Source organism: Quercus robur, chromosome 1 (assembly GCF_932294415.1).
Source record: "Quercus robur chromosome 1, dhQueRobu3.1, whole genome shotgun sequence".
In the NCBI taxonomy this organism is placed as follows: Eukaryota; Viridiplantae; Streptophyta; class Magnoliopsida; order Fagales; family Fagaceae; genus Quercus; species Quercus robur.
Window position 1 is genome coordinate 21,162,429 of NC_065534.1, and position 19,951 is coordinate 21,182,379.

The 19,951-nt window shown below is 31.1% G+C and overlaps 1 protein-coding gene across 5 annotated transcripts; it reads left to right on the plus strand.

Moving 5' to 3' along the window:
- The first annotated feature begins 7,814 nt into the window (after positions 1–7,814).
- LOC126725131 (probable inactive receptor kinase At5g10020) lies at positions 7,815–15,520 on the plus strand. 5 transcript variants are annotated; one of them, XM_050429688.1, is made up of 5 exons: positions 7,815–8,209; positions 8,373–8,430; positions 8,519–9,424; positions 11,564–13,132; positions 14,649–15,520. In XM_050429688.1, exons 3-5 carry the CDS (start codon positions 8,521–8,523, stop codon positions 15,236–15,238), a joined length of 3,063 nt encoding a protein of 1,020 aa, XP_050285645.1. In that variant the 5' UTR covers positions 7,815–8,209; positions 8,373–8,430; positions 8,519–8,520; the 3' UTR covers positions 15,239–15,520. The 5 variants fall into 5 exon arrangements, with proteins under 5 accessions (XP_050285645.1, XP_050285625.1, XP_050285633.1 ...); XM_050429668.1 differs by having other exon boundaries at positions 8,373–8,419; XM_050429694.1 differs by having other exon boundaries at positions 7,817–8,209; positions 8,373–8,419; positions 8,527–9,424.
- The last annotated feature ends 4,431 nt before the right edge of the window (positions 15,521–19,951 follow it).

Genomic DNA, 19,951 nt, shown 5'->3' on the forward strand with positions numbered 1-19,951 from the left:
AACAACATTGAAATATTTTTTTAATAAAAAAAGGGAAAAAATTGAGTTTATTTTATTTTACAATTTTTTAAATTTTTTTTTAATGAAAAAGGCTATTAAAATTTTTGTGGGTTCTAATTAGCTCAATTGGTAAAGTTTCTTATAGTTGAATAATTGTCAATGAATAATGGTTAAATAAGAGATTTAGTCAAATGATGATAAAAAAAAAAAAAAAAAAACAATTATTTAAGAGCGAATGTCATATGTTGAAACTATATCTATAAAAAAGTATCAAAATTTTCCTAATTATTAAATAAGAGATTTGGTCATATAAAAAAAAGTATCAAAATTTTCTTAAAGTGGTCTCCTAACAAATGTCCTAAGGACGTTAACATGACCCATTAATCAATTTAATTGATGTTTTGATTTAATTAAAAAGAAATATTACACGCTACTTGTTGCACACATCTTTACAGGCACATGAAAATTGTTTCAAGTAAAAATCGTGATTTTATTCATTTTAAGTTACGTTTTCAATGTAGTTTTTACATTTGGGTAAATATGTGTGCAATTAGGTGGGTTGTAACTAGTATTTTCCTAAAAAAAATAATCATGAACTTGGACAAATATTTCTATCATATATTCATGTCTAACTTTTTATAATATTATTATTTTCCTGCTGAATATTATTATTATTAGGCTTATTTGTAGTCGTACTCAACTTTTTATTCGTCTAAGCAAAAGCTTTGCTTATCACTGAATCATTCCAAATCTGACAAATCTAATTCCATAACAGCTTGCTTACAACTTTTTTTTATTTTTTATTTATTCTAGCACCTTAAAGGAATATTTATGAAATAATGTACCAACTAATATCAATTTCACACAATAGACAAAGTAAGCTGTCTAGTTCATTAACTGAATGTTAAATTAGTCCTAAAACAATAATATGGTATATATACAATGATTCTGATTACGAAGATCTTAAACAGTTAAAACTGAGATGCTAGAAGATTGAATATAGAAAAAGTGATTATTACATTACACAAATCCTAATTGTAGGTTAAGGATAATCAAAGATAATGAGGAAACGTATTGTTAATGGTGGCGGCTATATTTTCTTCCTTGTAATCAGCCTTAAAAACAAACGTACATCTATCTTCTGGGCATTTATGGCCGCTTCTCTTGGTCTTCTTATCCATGGTTATTTTGTTACTATTATATGAAGGGTGGCTAATGTGTAAATTGTACCTTTTAAATTTAGGTTTTTTTATTTTTATTTTTATTTTATTTATTTAGTTTTAAAAAATTGGATTTTAGGTTTTTATTTATAATGTTACATAGTTTATTGGCATCTCTTGATCTTTCAATATTCAAGTTTCAAGTCTTTCTCTCCTATAACTATGGAAGTAAAAAAAAAAAAAAAAATGGTAGAAGTTATGTTGCATTTTATATTTTATTATTCCCTTCAAGAAGTGACCATTAAATTCCACATAAACTTGTCTTCTATGTTAGAAGTCCAATCAATCAAACCATTCAGCAAAAACTAAAAGTCCAATCATATTATGTTATGTCAATTTGAGCCCCAATTAAATAGCCTACAAAACTTTAAAAAATTGCAACGTTTCACTAAAATCCAAATATTTTTCTTTCCACCATTTTCTTACGGTCCAAATATATCAATCTGCAAAACTTTGGTCATCAACAACCATAAATACAATCGATACTCGATAGTCCCCACACAAAAATTATCAAAATAAGCAAAAATCAATTCAAACTAAGAAAGATACAGTAATACCAAAAAAAAAAAAAAATTTCAACTAAGAAACAGAAATTTTAAAGCAATTAATTAGCATTGATTGCTTAAAAATAAAAAAAAAAAAAAAAAGCTCACCTCCCTCTGTGTCCTTAACCCCAACCCAACCCTCAGACCGCACTCACTTCACCTACACCAACACTTTTTCACAAAACAAAAACCCATCCCATCCTATTCCCTAATTATCGAGTTAAATAAAATAAGTGTCTTAAAAATATCTTAATTTTTTTAAAAAAAAATTTGATGTTAAAAAAAGGCATGACCCAGGACATAATAATAAATATAAGAACAAAAAAAACATGATCCATAGAGCATTTACATCAGTTCGAACAAAAATTCTATCTATTTTAGGATAAGAATCTACTTTTAAAAAAAAAATTTACATCCTCACTTTTTAAAACACTAACATATCAAATTATATATTTTACACTATATTTCATTAAAACATCAATTTTTGTTTATTTTTTTAATTATTTTTCTTTTTTCACACATAATGATAGTGACACAACAAATCAACAATTATCATTCATCATTGAGATATGTAAAAAAGAAATAAAAAATTAAATGTAAAATGAATAGTGTCATTGTAAATTTATACAATTATCGTAGCAACCATGTATTTTGGTGGTAAACAATGGGTTAGAATATTGGCCAAGTTCCTCCTCTTCATCTTTTGATAATTTTGGTGGCATGGGATTAAGTAGTGGGTTGTGGTGGTGGTCCTGGTGGAGGAGAAAAAGATTGGATATTGGAGAGAGAAATATAGAAGAGAGACTAGAGGAAAGTAGGAAAACATGAAAATAATTTATAAAGTGAATTATATGGATTAAGAAGAATAGTACAATACTAGTTTACTATGTCGTTTTGAGTTTATGTGGCATTTAACTACTAACTCATTAAGAAGAATGGTTAGAAAGACGAGATTCAAAAGACACAAATGTGGTAATCCCACTAAGTAAGGAGTAGTATGTGTATATATATTTACACATTGTAATATATGTGGTAATCTCGTTTTGAAAGTGGAATAATGAAGAAGAGTGTTTCTTAAATATCCACTTAAGCAAAAAGTAATTCACTTGAATGATCAATGATCACTTGAGGGAAATTACAAGCAAAACAGAAATGAAATTTCTATCTAAGGGTTTTTTTTTTTTTTTTCCTCTCATATATATTGAATAGTTGCCTGAGGAAAAGGCAATTCGCCCAAGCGAGATTGTGGACAGAATTCAAGAAAAAAAAAAATTAGGACCACAATCAATTTTACACCCATTTTCACAATATATTTGATATAATTGATTGTGAGTTGTAAAATGGATAGTTGTGAGTCTTGTGACCGTTTGTCACTAGAATAACTCATTTTAGAATTTTGTTAAAAAAAAAAGGTACCTAAGTGAGAGTTAATTGTTTTTAATGTCTAGTAACCGTTTTAATAGAGTTTTCAATGTTGTGTCTATTCAATGTTCCTTTTTATTGGTGTCTCTTCATTCATTGATTATTTATACGATCACATTCAGATTCCTTAAGAATTACCATCCATAGAATTCGAACTAGATTTTATCCTGAAAATGATTTGCTTGTAACTCTTTAGTAAATGGTTTGAATGGAGACATATATTGTCTTTGAAAAAAAAACCATTGTGTCTCTAAAGTCTAAACAGACTTTATTCTATTCTTCTTCTTCCATTGTTCTCTCTAATTTCCCAACAATATATATATATATATATATATATATATATATATATATATTCACATACATGATATTCCAATCTAGAGATTTTATAATTTATTCATATATTCTTTATTATTGTAAGTAAAAAAAAAAAAAAAGTAAACTCATAATAGGCTCGTTTTAAGAAGACTTTAGCTTTGTATTAGATCTAGAAACATGTGGGCATGTCTTTGATTAAAAAAGTGGCAATCATTTCGTGGAAGACTAGCTCCAGATAAGTTATATATTTGGCTGACTTTGCAGCATGTGTTTAAATTAGGAGTGGATGATCTGGTTGTCACTTTGTGACCTTTGCTCAATATATTTTATAATGTATTTTGGCTCATAATTCATGACCCGATTAAGCCTCCCACCTAACAGTGCAAGACTGTGACCTTGCTGACGATTTATTTTAATGCTATATATTTTATATATGGTATTTTATAAGAAATAATTAGTATGCAGGAATAATAATAAATTGGGTTTTATTCCATTTGCTTATTCCAAAAAAAAAAAAAAAAATCCTTTTTAAGCATAATTCACTAGTTCAAACAACTTCCCAGAAACTGGCCAATAATTATTCCCAACCCACATAATAACTCAATAAATAAATAAATATCTCAAAACCCTCTCTCTCTCTCTCTCTCTCTCACACATTAATACTGTAGAATTTATTTTTTAATAAAATATAACATTTCTAATTATTGATTGTAATATTTTAATTAAAAAAATATTAACAAATATAAGCTTCCTTCATCAACTTCTATTCTATATGGCGTCAAAGTTGATAAAAATTAAAACCATTTTCTGATTTTTTTTTTTTTTTTGAGACAAACGATAGAAATTTTCTGATGTATTTTAATTGTATGTATTTGAATACGCTGACAGTGAACTTGAATCAACATGAAATATTTTTATTTTATTTTATTTATTTAATTTTTTTTTTTTTCTGGTGGGTGCTTAGTAAAAGGGAAATTTATATTATTGAAGGCCCAAAACAATATAAAAGTTCAATGGACCTCTTTACAGCCTCAGGTAAAGCCCGTGGAAGTAAGAGCCCACTGTACTTACACCTAAGAGCCCATTTGTCATCAACCTTAAGAAAAAAGGATCTTATATTTGTGCTGCATCCATCAAAACATGAGATACCACCTTCATGCGAACACATTTAGGAAACAATTTTTTTATTTTTAAAATATTTGTTAAAAGCTTTTGTTGGAAATGTAATAAAGTATACTTATACTTTAAAAATATGAGAAAAGGTAAGAAAAAAAAAATGAGGCTTTAAATCAATACATAAAAACTAAAAAGTAAATAAGCTAGTCTCAAACACAAACTGTGAAATATTTTTAGTGGAGTTGCTCATCTCAATCATACCCCTCAATATAACTCCTTCAAGAACCATTGTGGCATTGCCTCTGCTACATACGGGAAGACTATAATTATGTTTGAGAAAAATTCATTTTTAATATTATAATTTAGGGGGTAACAAATTAGTTCCTAATTCCTATAGTTTTATAAGTAGTAAGTTAAATAATAAGATTTCAAAAAGTAATAAATCCATTTAAGTGGAATGATATTATATTTGGGTTTAATATGTGTCGAGTATTTAATTTATTTATATTTTTAAATCTTATAATTTAATTTGTTATTGTTGTAATTTAGAAAGATTAATTTGTTACACCCTAAATAAATTTTTTCAAATATGTTTTTCACCTAAACTTTACAACCCTTGGTGTCTTGCCAATAGTGCTAAGTGTACGCTACTCTGAAATCAAGTTGCTTGTTTGTGCTTTCTTGGTGACGTGGTCATCTTTGGGTTTCTTTTGCATGGAAGGAAAGTCTATTCATTGATAAAAAAAAATTGATATTCCTAAAAAAAAAAAAAAATTGATATTCCTTGTCCACTAAGGAATATAGTTCGAGTTTTATATGTTTAGATAGAGTAGCAAAGAGTTTGTTGGTTTTGGCTTAAGAGTCCTCCCATATGTGGAGATGAAATCAATAGAGGTAAAAAAAGAAAGAAGAAAAAAAGATTTTTACTTAGGAGGTAATATAAGGAGATATACAATAAGTTTCAGGTTTTCTCCGAGGATTATGTGAAAACAAATCAAAGAGAATTTGTGAATATTGGATATTAAATTTAGCAAAGTGAGAAAATAAAGAATCTTGAGAGAGAGAGAGAGAGAGAGAGAGAGAGAGAGAGAGAGAGAGTTTTTCATTTAGTCAAGAGACACGCAAGAAGGAAAGTTTTAAGAATTTATCTAGGAGTCTATTTTTTTTGGATGATGCGACCGTAGAGGGTTGTAATTCTTTCTTTAAGTGGAAGAACCTGGACGTAACTCTCTATAATAACACCTTCAACCTTAAGTAATTTTAGGACCACACCTTTTACCACACTATTTTTCACAAATATTTTATGTGAAAGACTGTAACTAATTGCTCATCATTTTCACATACACTCATCACCCTTTTTTTTCAACTAGTCAATACTTAGTACTTACAACATGACACGTTCATTAAAAATTGTGACACAAAATATACGGTCCAAAAGAAATTTTTCTTCAACCTCTTATGCATTCTATTTCTATTACACTAAAGCTTGTATTATCATGTATTTCAGCATTCCAATACAATGGCTAACTGTCAAATTTTTCAGTGCCCCATGCCAATTTTGTCCCTCCTTTTGGCACTAATGGGATAGAACATTTTCTAATTGCCTCAGCTGTCTCATACTTAAAAAAGGAAAATAGAAGAGTTATAATTTTTTTTTTTTACAAACTATTAATATGATGAGTAGTTATTAGTAAGAGAAAAAATGAAATCAGTCAATGGTGAGTCTAAATAAAAACTAGTAAAAATATGTCATAATAATAGTTTGTAAAAATATTGTAAAATGATTTACGGTTATAATATTATTAAGTGAATAATTATTGGTAAGTGAAAAAATAATATCAATAATAATGAGTCCAAATGAAAATTAGTAAAATTTTATTTTAGTAATAATTTGTAAAAGTATGGTAAAATATAGTTTGCTGTTATAATCTTTACTAGGCCAAGATGGTCTTTCCATCTACCTGTCCTGTCAACTTCATCCCGTGTCCTCTGTGGCACCCACCACGATTGCGTTACCCTTCAGGCGAGGGTGGGGAGCAGGAGTTGATTTGCTAAACTATTGATCTTTAATCATTTTGTAATCTTCGAAAATAAAAGGTACCTCTCTTTTGTTTTTTTGCTTTTGGTTAGAAATGGATAAAGGCATCTCATATTATTCTCTTCAACATGACTCATCTGACTCTAACCGATAAACTACGAAGAAGAGCACGATTATATCCAACACCTAATAAGCTAATTATTAGTAATATTAAAACTCGTAAGAATTTTAAACTAAGCATAGGCAACTCTAATACCCAATATACTTTCTTTTTTTTACTTTTTATTTTTTTTATTACTTCTCTTTTATATAGAGAGCAATAATAAAAGTTAATTGTATTCTTGTATAATAATAATAAATAATTATCATGTAATGAATGTCATAAATTCAAATTTTTACATGACGGATAAAAATAAATTTTCTTTTTCAATTTTTTTGCTGAATATTGTAAAAGGAAATTGGATTGGACTGTTCAACTGGAACCATACCCTAAACCAGTATGATAAAAATGGCCGGAATCGATGGATCAACAAATAAAAACCGAAAATTGAGTCCTTTTCGGTTTTTAAAACGATGACCTCAACAAACGTTGAAGTGGTATATGTGTATTGGATACTAGGACAAAGCTATGCTTGAACCAAGGGGGGCAATGACCCCCTCTGGCCTAATGAGAAAAGACAAAATATAAATATATAAAGCTTGGTTTTGAATTTTCATACTTCATTTTTGTTCAATACTTTCATGCTTTTACAAAAAGTACACTTTCTTTATTCAAATTTTCATTAAATTTTGATTCTTTTTGTGGGTTTCTATTTGGGTTCTAAATGATTTATGAAATTTATCTTAAAATATTAACATAAGATAATTACAGCTTAAGTGTTTGATGAAGTTCTCCAAAAAGACTTGGAATAAAACACACACATATATACCTACATACATACATATTATTCTAAAGCTACAATATAATAAACATGGAGCAACAATATAATAAGCTTGAATAAAATACATAGTTTTCTTTGGGCTAATCTAGAGGTACAATACGAAGGTTTTGACTATAACAAATTTTTTAAACATCTGAGTTTGAGTGTATTTATTGATCGAAATCCTAGCTGCGTTCTTGATTGGATGACCGGAAGCACAGGAGAGAGACCTTAGAGATGTCAGCCTGTCCAGTCTACTCCTCCCCTTAACTAACCCAGGCCCACAGTGCCTAATGCATTGGGAGAGGTGCTCGATGTCTGTGGAAAAATTCATGTACTCCACAGTCCACATCCACACTCTAACTCAACAGTCAAGAGTCCACAACCACAGAAGTGTTCCCCCAAAGTGAAGCTGTATTTAATACCTGCAAAATCCAAATACCTTAAAATAAAATAATAACAGATCAGCTATCTTCAAAAAAAAAAAAAAAAAAAAAAACAGATCAGCTACCATTGCCATTGCCAACTACCGACCATTCCAATCTTAATGTCCATTGCCTCACTCACTCTCACTCGTCACTCTCTCTCATAGCTCACTGTTCAGTGCCACTGCCACTGGCTATATAATTTATAGTAAGACATTTATAGTGGCTACACTCTCTACTAACTATTCTCTGCCTCCAATTTCCAACCCCACATTGTTCCTCCCATTTTGCAAAGCTTAATAACTCAGATTTATTAGTACTTTGACTACTTTCTTAGCTCCTTTTTTGTTTTTGTTTTTGTTTTATCTCAGTGAAAGAGAGCAGCTTTTATTGAGCTTTTTACTCATTATTGATGCTGGTATTGATTATGTATCATTCCCTTCTTTCATTTTCCTTCAATTCCTTGTTGTTTTTCTCTTTTTGAAGTTTTTGAGAGTTGGGTTTTTGTGTAATCAAGGAATGCAGGTAATCTGTTTGATAATATTGCTGTGGGTAGTAGTTGCCTCTGGACAATCAGATTTGGCAGCACTGTTGGAGCTAAAGAAGGGCTTTGTAAAAGACCCATCTGGAAAAGTGCTTGCTTCATGGATTTCTAAGTCCTCGGATTCTAATGGGTGCCCTCTAAATTGGTATGGGATTACTTGCAGTAGTGATAACCATGTGACATCAATTACTCTCAATGGTGTGGGTCTGGTGGGTGAGTTTAGCTTCTCAGCTATCTCTGGCCTTGGTATGCTTACCAACTTGTCCATTTCCAACAACCAGTTCACAGGGACTATTTCCATGATTGGTTCAATTCAGTCCCTTCAATATTTGGATGTTTCAGGCAATATGTTTCGAGGGTCAATACCCTCTGCATTGTTCAATTTGAACAACTTGGTGTATTTGAATCTTTCTTCAAACCAATTTGAAGGCAAAGCTGGGGCTGGTTTTGGCAAACTAGAAAAGTTGAAGTATTTAGATTTGCAAGCAAATGGCTTTTCTGGGGATATAATGCAGCTTTTGTCCCAAATAGGTAGTGTGGTCCATGTGGACCTAAGTAGCAATCAGTTTTCTGGTTCATTGGATCTGGGACTTGGGAGCACCTCTTTCGTCTCCTCCATTCAGTATTTGAATATTAGCCACAATTCCTTGGTTGGTGAGCCATTTGCTCATGATGGATTGTCATTTTTGGATAGTTTAGAGGTGTTTGATGCTAGTCATAATCAGCTTGTGGGGTCTGTACCTTCCTTCAGTTTTGTGGTCTCTCTACGTGTTCTTCGCCTTGGAAGCAACCAATTTACAGGCTCTCTACCTGAAGCTCTTATCCAGGAGAGTTCAATGGTCTTGTCTGAGTTGGATCTTAGTCTTAACCAGCTCCAAGGTATCTTTATTTAAACACTTTACTCTAGCTTTTTTGTAAAGGTATTTAGATTACAATTTGGCATACAATGATACAACGTCATGTAGAGTGTACTTTCTTATTTATTTATAGCCAAAATGATGAGTATCCTTCAAACAACTTTCTTGTGTTATATGATGACTAGTATGCTTCAAAGATCAAACTATTTTCACGCGTTTTATGTTCCTGTAGATTATATGCATTTTATTCTGCTAGTAATGTCAGTGCATTTGGCTAAGGCCAAAAGACACTTTTGGGTCTCTAAACTTGTCAGTGAGCAATATTAGTCCCGGAAGTTTAAAGTGATTGCATTTAGTTCCTAACAAACTTAAAGTGATCACTTTTTACCCCCTAATGTGTCTATTGGAGTGATGGCTTATTTAGGTTTTAGTTTAGCCACATCATCTAAGGGACTAAAAACAATCACTTTAAACTTCCTAGGATTGCTTGTGTGCTAAACTCTAGGGATTAAAAGTGTTTAAGCTTTTGGCTGAACATCAGCTATGGCATTCTCTGAAGTATCAAATAATTACGTGGTAAGAGGTGATCAAAAAATTATCAAAGAGGCATTTACAATTCTACTATAAAACATCAGCTGTTTTGATAAAATAAAACACCTTTTATTATTTTTCACACTTACTAATGATGTTTTCTATTGATCCATCTTTACTTGTGAAAGCATGCTAGAACTGAACTCTTCATCTAATGAGGAAAGAGCCTCTAGGTGGGAGTCACACCCAACAATAATTAACCAAATTGGAACTGATGAAATTAACAGTTGCGGGTCACCATGAACAACTGGGCTTTAGAAACAATCCATTCTCAAAAACTTTTAACCTTTTTAGAAAGTAGACCATTAGTATCAAGTACTCACTAACACTAATAGAAAGCTAAGAATAGAATGAGAAAATATGGTGAAATTTATTTTAATGTTTTATGTCTTTATGTTGATATTAAAATATGATGCTTATTCTATATCTAAATGAATCGCTAGTAAATTTGAAAATTTGGTAGTCTTTATACAACTTGGTTTTCTTGGAAAGTGCACCTTAGAAACCTCTTAAACTCCTCAGCTCCTGGAGTGATGTCTAATGAAGGCCCCACTTGTTTGGTGGAAAAGTGAGCTTGTAAAATGCAATTCTGTACATATGCATAAATGGAAGATCCTAGTAAAGTGGTTTAATGGGAATATGTAGTTGTATATATGTTCAAGTTCCAATCAGGAAACCTTAAGTGAGCTTCATTATTCTATTAAATGAAACTATGAGTTATATAAAAGTAACACAGTCTATGTCAATCCTTTCCTTTTTTATGAAAATGGCATTGCAACATGTATAGGAAAAGCATATATAACAGAGAAGATAAATGGGAATGGTATGATTCATGTCAATCCAATTTTAAGTCTTGTGTATTAGGTTTTGTACCTTATTGTGACTTTGTGTTTATCTACACCAAATTCTGCACTGAGGTTGATCTGTGTATGACCTCAGTCATTTAACTTTTTGGTGAAGTTTCGATGGGATGGTTACAGAGGTAAAAGAGAATGTTATTCTTCATTTTTTAAAAATGGGTGTAGGATTAGATTAATCTCAGTAGTGATTTGGCAAGAATTTGGCCTTAGAGTAAGAATTTTAATGGTGATCAAAATAAGAACATAAACTGTTTAATGGTGATCAAAATAAGAACATAAACTGTTTTGTTGGAACATAAAATTAAGGGAAAAAAGGGATTAGTCAATTAATGATTTCATAAAAAAAATCGCTGCTGATGCTCAAATTCTTAATAATATTTCTATCTTAGAATTTAGATCATAAGAAGTTCATCATCAATACCAGTCAGTACTTTAAATATGTTCAATGCTCATATTCTCGTGTTATAATAGCTTCTTTTACATTGCTTGATGATGTACTCCAATACCCTTTTTAGATGTATACTGTGTGATAAATCCCATTGCAATGATCTGTTTAACTGTTCAGGAGAGAATTTCTTCTGCTGTAAAATGTGTCATTCTTTGTTGGTTTTTATCCAGTATATATAGCTGGCAACTAATAAGTTCTTATTCCAATACTCCATTTCTTCCATTTTCCTTTGTAGTTTAAGAAGAATTTACATTCATGGCAGGTCCAGTGGGAAGTATCACCTCTGCAAATTTAAAGAAGCTTAATTTATCTTCAAACAAACTGACCGGATCCTTACCTGCCATGGTAGGCCACTGTGCCATCGTAGATCTGAGTAATAATATGCTCTCAGGCAACTTGTCCAGAATCCAAAGTTGGGGTAATTATGTTGAAGTTATTCAGTTAAGCTCAAACTCATTGACAGGAAACTTTCCGAACCAAACTTCTCAATTTTTGAGGCTGAATTCGCTTGAGATATCTAACAACTTGTTAGTGGGTGATCTCCCTCCAGTATTGGGTACTTACCCAGAACTAAAAGTGATTGATCTTAGCCTCAACCAGCTTAATGGAGCCCTCCTTCCAAGCTTGTTCACTTTAACCAATTTGGCTAGCCTTAACTTATCAGGCAACAAATTTTCTGGATCAATACCTCTTGAAGAAATTGGAAATATTACTTCAATAGGTTCTGTGGAAGATTTGAGCCTGGTGTCTCTTGATCTGTCCAAAAACTCATTGAGTGGCCATTTGCCCCCAGGGATAAGTAAGTTTAAAAACTTGGAATATCTTGATTTATCTAAAAACAACTTAGATGGTAGCATCCCTGATGACCTTACAGATAAATTGAATGCATTCAATGTGTCATTTAATAATTTCTCTGGTCTTGTACCTGAAAACTTAAGACGGTTCCCTGAGTCAGCATTCCATCCAGGAAATTCCTTGCTCATTTTTCCTTATTCACCATCACCTCCGAATGGTATTCCCAACTTGACTCCAAGGGAACACAGGTCTCATATGACAACTGCTGTTAGAATTGCCCTGATTGCAGGTTTGGTTGGTGGCACTGCTGTGATATCTCTTATGTGCATATTGATATATTGTAGAACCCACTGGCAGGAATATAGGGGAAACAGTTCATTAGAAAATGGTGCAAAGAAAAGTGTTGCACAAGGGAGTTCCTCCATTTCTCATAGATCAGGAACCAACAAAAATGTGGACCCATCATTAGGTTCATTTAGATTTGATCAAGACACATTATCATCATCCCAACTGGGATCTGCACATGTTGCTGGTGACACTTCATCAGTTGTAAAGAAGCCTAAAAATCTTGGGCATCCAGAATCAGTAAAATATGAGGCAGGAGTATCTTCTCCTATGTCTCTCTTTTCATCTTCAAATCCATCACCTTCTAACAACCAACAACTACCTGATAATCCTGGCATGCTCAAAGTTTGTTCTCCAGATAAATTAGCTGGGGATTTACATCTCTTTGATAGTTCCTTTCTATTTAAAGCAGAAGAACTTTTTCGTGCTCCAGCAGAAGCCATTGGAAAGAGTTGTCATGGAACATTGTACAAAGCTACACTTGACACTGGTCATATATTGGCTGTTAAATGGTTAAGGGAGGGAATAGTGAAAGGAAGGAAGGAATTTTCAAGGGAAGTGAAGAAACTTGGGAACATCAAACATCCAAATTTAGTTTCTGTGCAGGGTTACTACTGGGGCCCAAAGGAGCATGAGAAACTGATAATATCAAATTATATCAATGCACAGTCTCTGGCAATACATCTTCATGGTAAGATTCTTTCTTTCTTCTTAATGGTAGACATGCATTCTAGAATCTTTTGAACTCTTTCACTTTAGAAATTCAATTCATAGGATATCAAGTCAATGGACACACCTTTTATAGCCTATACTGAAATATGGTAAGCTCAAAGCTGCCTTAAATTTATAGCCTATATATCCTTCGGGTGAATCTCTTCTTGAAATGAGGAATTTCTCTGATGGTTGATACTGTGGAATCTGATTGGTGCTCAGCCAATTAGATCCAAAAGCTGGGACAGAATTTTTATGCCACTTGCACTGGATCTGGGCTGGCAATCCTATGAGACCTGATCTATGTCCATGATGGTCTTATTCTCTTTTCTTTCCTTAATTTTATCAATTATTTATTAGTTATTTTCTACTATTAGGTATTCTTTATGGGATTAATGTAGCTAAGAGACTTTCCTTGACAGTTGGCAATAAATTATCTAGTCAGATGACTCCAACCATATTTGCACTTTTGTCCTAGGAAGCAGTGGTAAACTATGCAACCCTAAGTTTGGGTATACGTTACAGGGCATTCACAATTTAGTTGTACACATATATTAGCAGATGAATCAAGAGATGGAATTAGAATACTCTTTTTGAAATGGGCTTGGGACAAGGCCTTCATTAGCTCATCTTCCTCAATTAATTAATAAAAAGGAGTTGGAATTGAAACACAGAGTCCATTTAGTCAGCCCTTTAATATGTTATACCATGGTGGGAACGTATTTTTTATACCATGGTAGGAACGTATTTTTTAGAGAATTTTGAATGTAAGTAACTAAACCACAGTAAGTGGATTTCCTTTATTCAAAAAATGGAAAAAAAAAAAAAAAAAAAAGAAGATGAAACATTAGAAATATCAATTTGGAGATTTTGAATTCTTGGATTTCGTGAAGTCACATTAAACTCTACTTGCTCTTGTTATGTTTATTTCAAATTGTGGTTTGGATTTGTGTGTACATAGGGAATTTTTTGGTACTTATTTTACCTTTTTTTTTTTCTTTTTTTTAAAAAAAAAAAAATTTATTTCCATGCACTATATTTCTATGGTCTTGCACAACTTATTTAATCCTTAAATCAAAGTTGTTGACAAACTTTAGAAACCTAACATTGATTCAATTAATCCATTCATGTATATCCCAATAACGTAATTCTTTACAAGTATGGAATCAATTAAACATTATGGCAATCACAATAACTTGGCACCTGCCATAACTTGGGCCCTAAGGCTTTTCTAAGTTAACATCTGCTATTGGCATTTGGCACTTAATTTGCATAAAGCATGTACAGAGCCAGTATCCTTAGTTGACTCCTGCCAATTTTTTTGTTGGAAAAAAACCTATGATTTGATAGAACCACTCATGATGACTGCAAAAAGGACTGACTACTGATTATAGAGAATACATTTTCCTAAATTTCTATTCAAGTTACTTATTCGGGCTTTATTATTCCTGTATTTGATAGAAAATTATGTTGCATGCCTTTAATATCTTCCACAGAGGTGGAGCCAAGAAAACTGTCACCCTTGTCCCTTGGTGAACGGCTTCAGGTTGCTGTAGATGTGGCTCAATGTCTGAACTTCCTACATAACGAGAAAGCAATACCCCATGGAAACCTCAAATCCACAAACATTTTATTGGAAACTCCTAATCTAAATGTACTCCTCACTGATTACAGTCTACATCGAATATTGACTCCAGCAGGAACAGCTGAGCAAGTTCTAAATGCAGGTGCCCTTGGCTATCTCCCTCCTGAGTTTGCTAGCTCAAGTAAACCGAGCCCATCATTAAAGAGTGACGTCTATGCATTTGGAGTTATCTTGTTAGAGCTTCTGACTGGTAAAAGTTCTGGGCAGGTAGTCTCTGGGATCCCAGCTGTGGTTGGTCTAACTGACTGGGTGAGGTTATTGGCAAGAGAAAATCGTTCTGTTGAGTGCTTTGACAGGCTGATTCTTGACAGGAGCAAAGTGGAGCACCCTCCTAGAGTTCTTGATCATATGCTACATGTGGCTCTAAGGTGCATCCTTCCTGCACCTGAGAGGCCTGACATGAAAACAGTTTTTGATGATCTTTCTGGGGTAATGCAGTAGAAGATGCCACCAGTTAAAACAGCTTTAACTGTTATTGGTACTCACACCAATTATTAGTTGGTTCTTTTCCTAAATTGATTTTCTTCTCTGTTGTCTTTAATTATTTTAACTGTTTTTTTTTTTTGTGTGAATAGTATCGTGAATGACAACTCTAGATAGGTTTTTAACAGCTTGAGGCTAGGTCATTCTTTCCACACCCAAATTGGGAATGTAATTTCATTCTTGAATTCAAGTAGTGTTAATTTTTCATTATGGAAATAACCTTGCAAGAGGTTTTGTTCATCCGTTTAGTTTTACTTTTGGGTGTATTTATACATATGAGGCTTGATAATTAATTGATAGGAAGATGTAATATAAATTGGATTACATCGTCTTTTCACCAATTTTCAGCATAAAGATTAGCCTTGTTTCTTTTATTTGCTTATTTCAAGGTCTAGATAACTTTTATTTCATCTCATTTACTCAAACACCAAGAGATTTTCACTGAACAGTACATGATTAGCTTGGACAAGAACTATCATACAGATATGGTGTCCAAAAGTTAGTGGGAAAAACAAATTATTGTGATTAATCTTGGAAGATATGGAGGGTACTTTACAAAACTATAATTTGTTCATGGACTTCTGATTGAACTTCACAAGCATTGGGCTTGGCAGAATGTTTGAACTCAACTAATCTGACTGGCAGGCAGAAAGTATTTGATAGAGACTAAATTAGGCATAAAAGGCTCAAATCTACGGAGGAAGCAAGATCAGGCTATTGAGGCCTAGATCTCTTTACAGATGAAAGGAGCCTCTTGCGGCTGAATGCTAAAAGCCCAATTCACGGACAAAAAAGACCCTTATGGGTTTCACCCTACAAACGTGGAAGATTCAAAAGGGCCCAATGACCCAATTCAGCCATAAGCAAAACAAAACGGCCACCTAAGAACAAGTCACTAGCCTTATCAAAAAAAAGGAAAAAAAGAAAAAAAAAAAAAGAAAAAAAAAAGAAAAAAGAAAAGAAGAACAAGTCACTAGCATGCTAACCAAGGATACAACAACCCATCACATATGTTATAAGCTCGAGTTTGCACTACTCCACGGAGCAAAAGTTCTACAAAAAGAAACACCATTCTTTGCCCACAATATAATATTAACAAAACTTACTCACTCTATATACGTATTTATATATTTCTAATTTTTACATTTTTGTGTGTACACTCACATGGTTTATTAAATAACCATCTCTAGTGGCGGAGTTAAGATTTTAGTTCAGGGTGGCAAAATTAAAAATTAAATTAAAAAAAGAAAACCTAAAAAAATAAGACAATATATATATATATATATATAACAAAATAAATGATTGGGTTCAAGTTACATCTAGTGTAACTTTAAGCAATGTTACATTACTCAATATTTTTTAATTGAATGCGAATTTTAACAAATTTATTGTTAGATTACATTATCTTTGTATGTTCTTCATACTTGCAAAATTTCAAAGTGATCAAAGATTAATAGTCGTGTCATCAATAAATTATTTAAATTCAAGTTTTTGTAGTTTAAAATAATAAATAAAAGATGAGTTTATGGATTGAATGGTAAATAATATTCAATTGGCATGAATGTTAAGAACATATAGAACATGTAATTCAACGGTAGGAGTTTCAAAATATGAATTCTATAACAAGTTATTAGATGGTATAATGTTGCTTAAAATTACACCATGTATAACTTGAACCCAATCCCAAAATAAATAAACAATTGTAAATAACCATAAGTATCATACAAAATCTAATATAAATGTAAACTAAGATTGAAATTTTGAATTTTTGATACCTAATTTAATTTACTCAACAACTCTTGACTTTTTCCGTATTTTAAAGTTGTTGCATAGTTACTTCAATTTCAACACAATTTCGTTTAAAATTCAATATGGACTCGTTAACACGCTTAGAATTCTCTATATTTTCAATTAACTACAACCATATATCATTAAAGTAAGAGATTAATATAAATAAATAAATCCTTACCTTGATTACTTTTTAAAAAGTTGGTAGGATTCAAACTTTCTTTCTCTATTCTCAAGTATATAAAATTTGGGTTTATCACTTAAATCTATGAGTTTGAAAAAGAAATCAAGAGATGGAGGAGAAAAAAAAAAGATAATGGAGGCTTTAGGGGTTTAGTTCTGTATAAGGACACACCTTTTAAAAACTATTTTGGGTAAAAAATAGGACTATCAATTGAAATGCTGAAAAAAAAAAGGATAATTTTTTTTTAAAAAAAAATGATAAATACAAATGTACCGTTATTTTTTTTTTGGGGGGGGGGGGAGGGGGGGGTTAAATAAGTGCTTATGATTCCGTGATTGGGTGCAAGACAACACAGTCAAGGCCTCAAGGGTGAGTTACTATGCTCCAGCAAAAAAAAAAGTTACTGTGCGTGAGAAGTGTTCCCCTATTCTTTTGGTGTCAGAGCAATTTTCTTGGGAAGTCTTTCCCTGTTCTTTTGGTGTCAAAGCAGTTTTCTTGAAAGTCTTTCCCTATTTTTTTTTTGGGTGTCAAAGCAGTCTTCTTTTAGCCGAGGGATTATCTATACTACTATTTAAAGGACTTTTTCTATTTGGATTTCTCATTTTTTATACCTAAAATATCCTCATCATACCCACTTACAAGTTTTCAACTAACGGGAATAAATATGTAAATTAAAACTTTTACATTTTAAGACCCACAAACTCACGTATCCTTTGCAGTTTCTATCTCACTTTCTATCTCTCATTCTTTTTCAGATTGAAGACATTTAGTTTAGCTCTATATCCTCCTTTCTTTTTCTTTAGATTAAAGACATTTACTGTCAGAGGTTCCAACAAATTTTCAAGTTCTATCTTTTGCAAGTTCCTATTTCTTTTCTTTTCTTTTGTTTATGATTGACTTTCTTTGAGTTCTACTTTTTATTTATTTATTTTTATTATGTGTATCACGTTAACTCCTTCTTCTTTTTTTTAATGTAATTTTGAAATGAATGGTTCCTTTATATGTTCTACCACTGTACTTCTTAATGAAATGTTATTTCATGTTGTAGGTATTGTGATCCAAAGATAGAGTTGTTTTATACTATAAAAGAAGCATTCAAAATTATTCGTAAATAGTTAAACATTATGGCTTCCCTTACCTCCTTTAATAGCCTTTGTTTACATTTTATTTAAAAATTTGGAATTGAAATAAAAATAGTTACCACAATACTCCCTGATTAATGATCAAAATATAAATGATCGATTACTATTTCCTTCTCCTTCCTCAATTTTTTTTTTCCTTCTTCATATTTTTCTTTTCTTTTTAAGGATTTTTTTTTTTTTTACACCATCATTGTATATGTTTTTGGTGTTAAATTATTTTATTTTATTTTTTACCATCATTGTATATGTTTTTCGCGTTAATTTTTTTTTATTTAGGTATGTAGCAACCTTAAGTTCTACTTTTTTTTTTTTTTTAATATGTATCACGTTAACTCCCTTTTTTTTTTCCTTTTTTTTTTTTAAAAAAAATGTAATTTTGAAATGTTAGCTCTCTTTTTTTCTTTTTCTTTTTCTTTTTAAAATGTAATTTTGACACGTTAACTCCCGCTTTTTTTTTTTTTCTTTTTTTTAGATCTCCATTAGTTATTTATTTAAATAGTTGATGATGTGGTGATAAGATTTTAAAGAGTCCATGATAGAGTTAAATTCTAAAAAATCTTTATCTTTATTCTGAACAATTTTAATAGGATTTTCAGGAAAAATGATCTCATCAAAATTTAAATCAAACACAAACTCTAACAAACTTATGCTATTATCTTTAATAACACGCACGCTAACTTTGGTTTGTTGATTAAATTTTTTTATTTAGGTATGTAGCAACCTTGAGTTCTACTTCTTTTTTTTTTTTTTTTTAAATGTATCACAACTCCCTTTTTTTTCTTTTTCTTTTTTTTTTATTTAAAAAAAATGTAATTTTGAAATGTTAACTCCCTTTTTTTTAAATAAAAATGTAATTTTGACACGTTAACTCCCTTTTTTTTTTTTTTTTTAAGATCTCCATTAATTATTTATTTAAATAGTTGATTATGTGGTGATAAGATTTTAAAGAGTCCATGATAGATTTAAATTCTAAAAAATATTTATCTTTATTCTGAACAATTTTAATAGGATTTTCAGGAAAAATGATCTCATCAAAATTTAAATCAAATACAAACTCTAACAAACTTATGCTGTTATCTTTAATAACATGCACGCTAACTTTGGTTTGTTGATTAAAGTTTTTTTTTTTTTTTTTTAAAAATACTTGGTTTAACCCTAATTCTTTTATCTCTCTCAGCATGTACGCACAAATTTTTTGAATTGCATTGAGGAGTCATTGGAATGGAATATTAGATAAGTTCGGGTGAGAGATTTTACAATAATTATTATATGTATTAAACCTCACATAAAGTGGTTGTTATCTAAGAAATTGTTGTAAAAAAATTTGTTTTGTAATAGAAACTATATTTATAATTTGTATAATTCTATGTCAAATTCAATTTAAATTTTTTATCTTTTAAATTTCCCTAAAATTTAGCCTTTTATTTTCTTTCAAAATTAGATATGTTAGTGCCTAAATATAAGGATATGAATGGAGAAGTTATATTAGTAGTTTTATAGTAGGAGTCTTTTATTTTTCCAAAATATGGAAGAGATTTAAAAGAAAAAAAAAAGAGG

What these genes read in the sequence shown, in the direction of transcription:
- LOC126725131 (XM_050429676.1), top strand. Translation starts at nt 8,521, where the DNA reads ATGCAGGTAATCTGTTTGATAATATTGCTGTGGGTAGTAGTTGCCTCT. An exon ending in TAGTCTTAACCAGCTCCAAG is followed by an intron (nt 9,425 to 11,563) that starts GTATCTTTATTT and finishes CATTCATGGCAG; the next exon opens with GTCCAGTGGGAAGTATCACC. An exon ending in TCTGGCAATACATCTTCATG is followed by an intron (nt 13,133 to 14,648) that starts GTAAGATTCTTT and finishes TATCTTCCACAG; the next exon opens with AGGTGGAGCCAAGAAAACTG.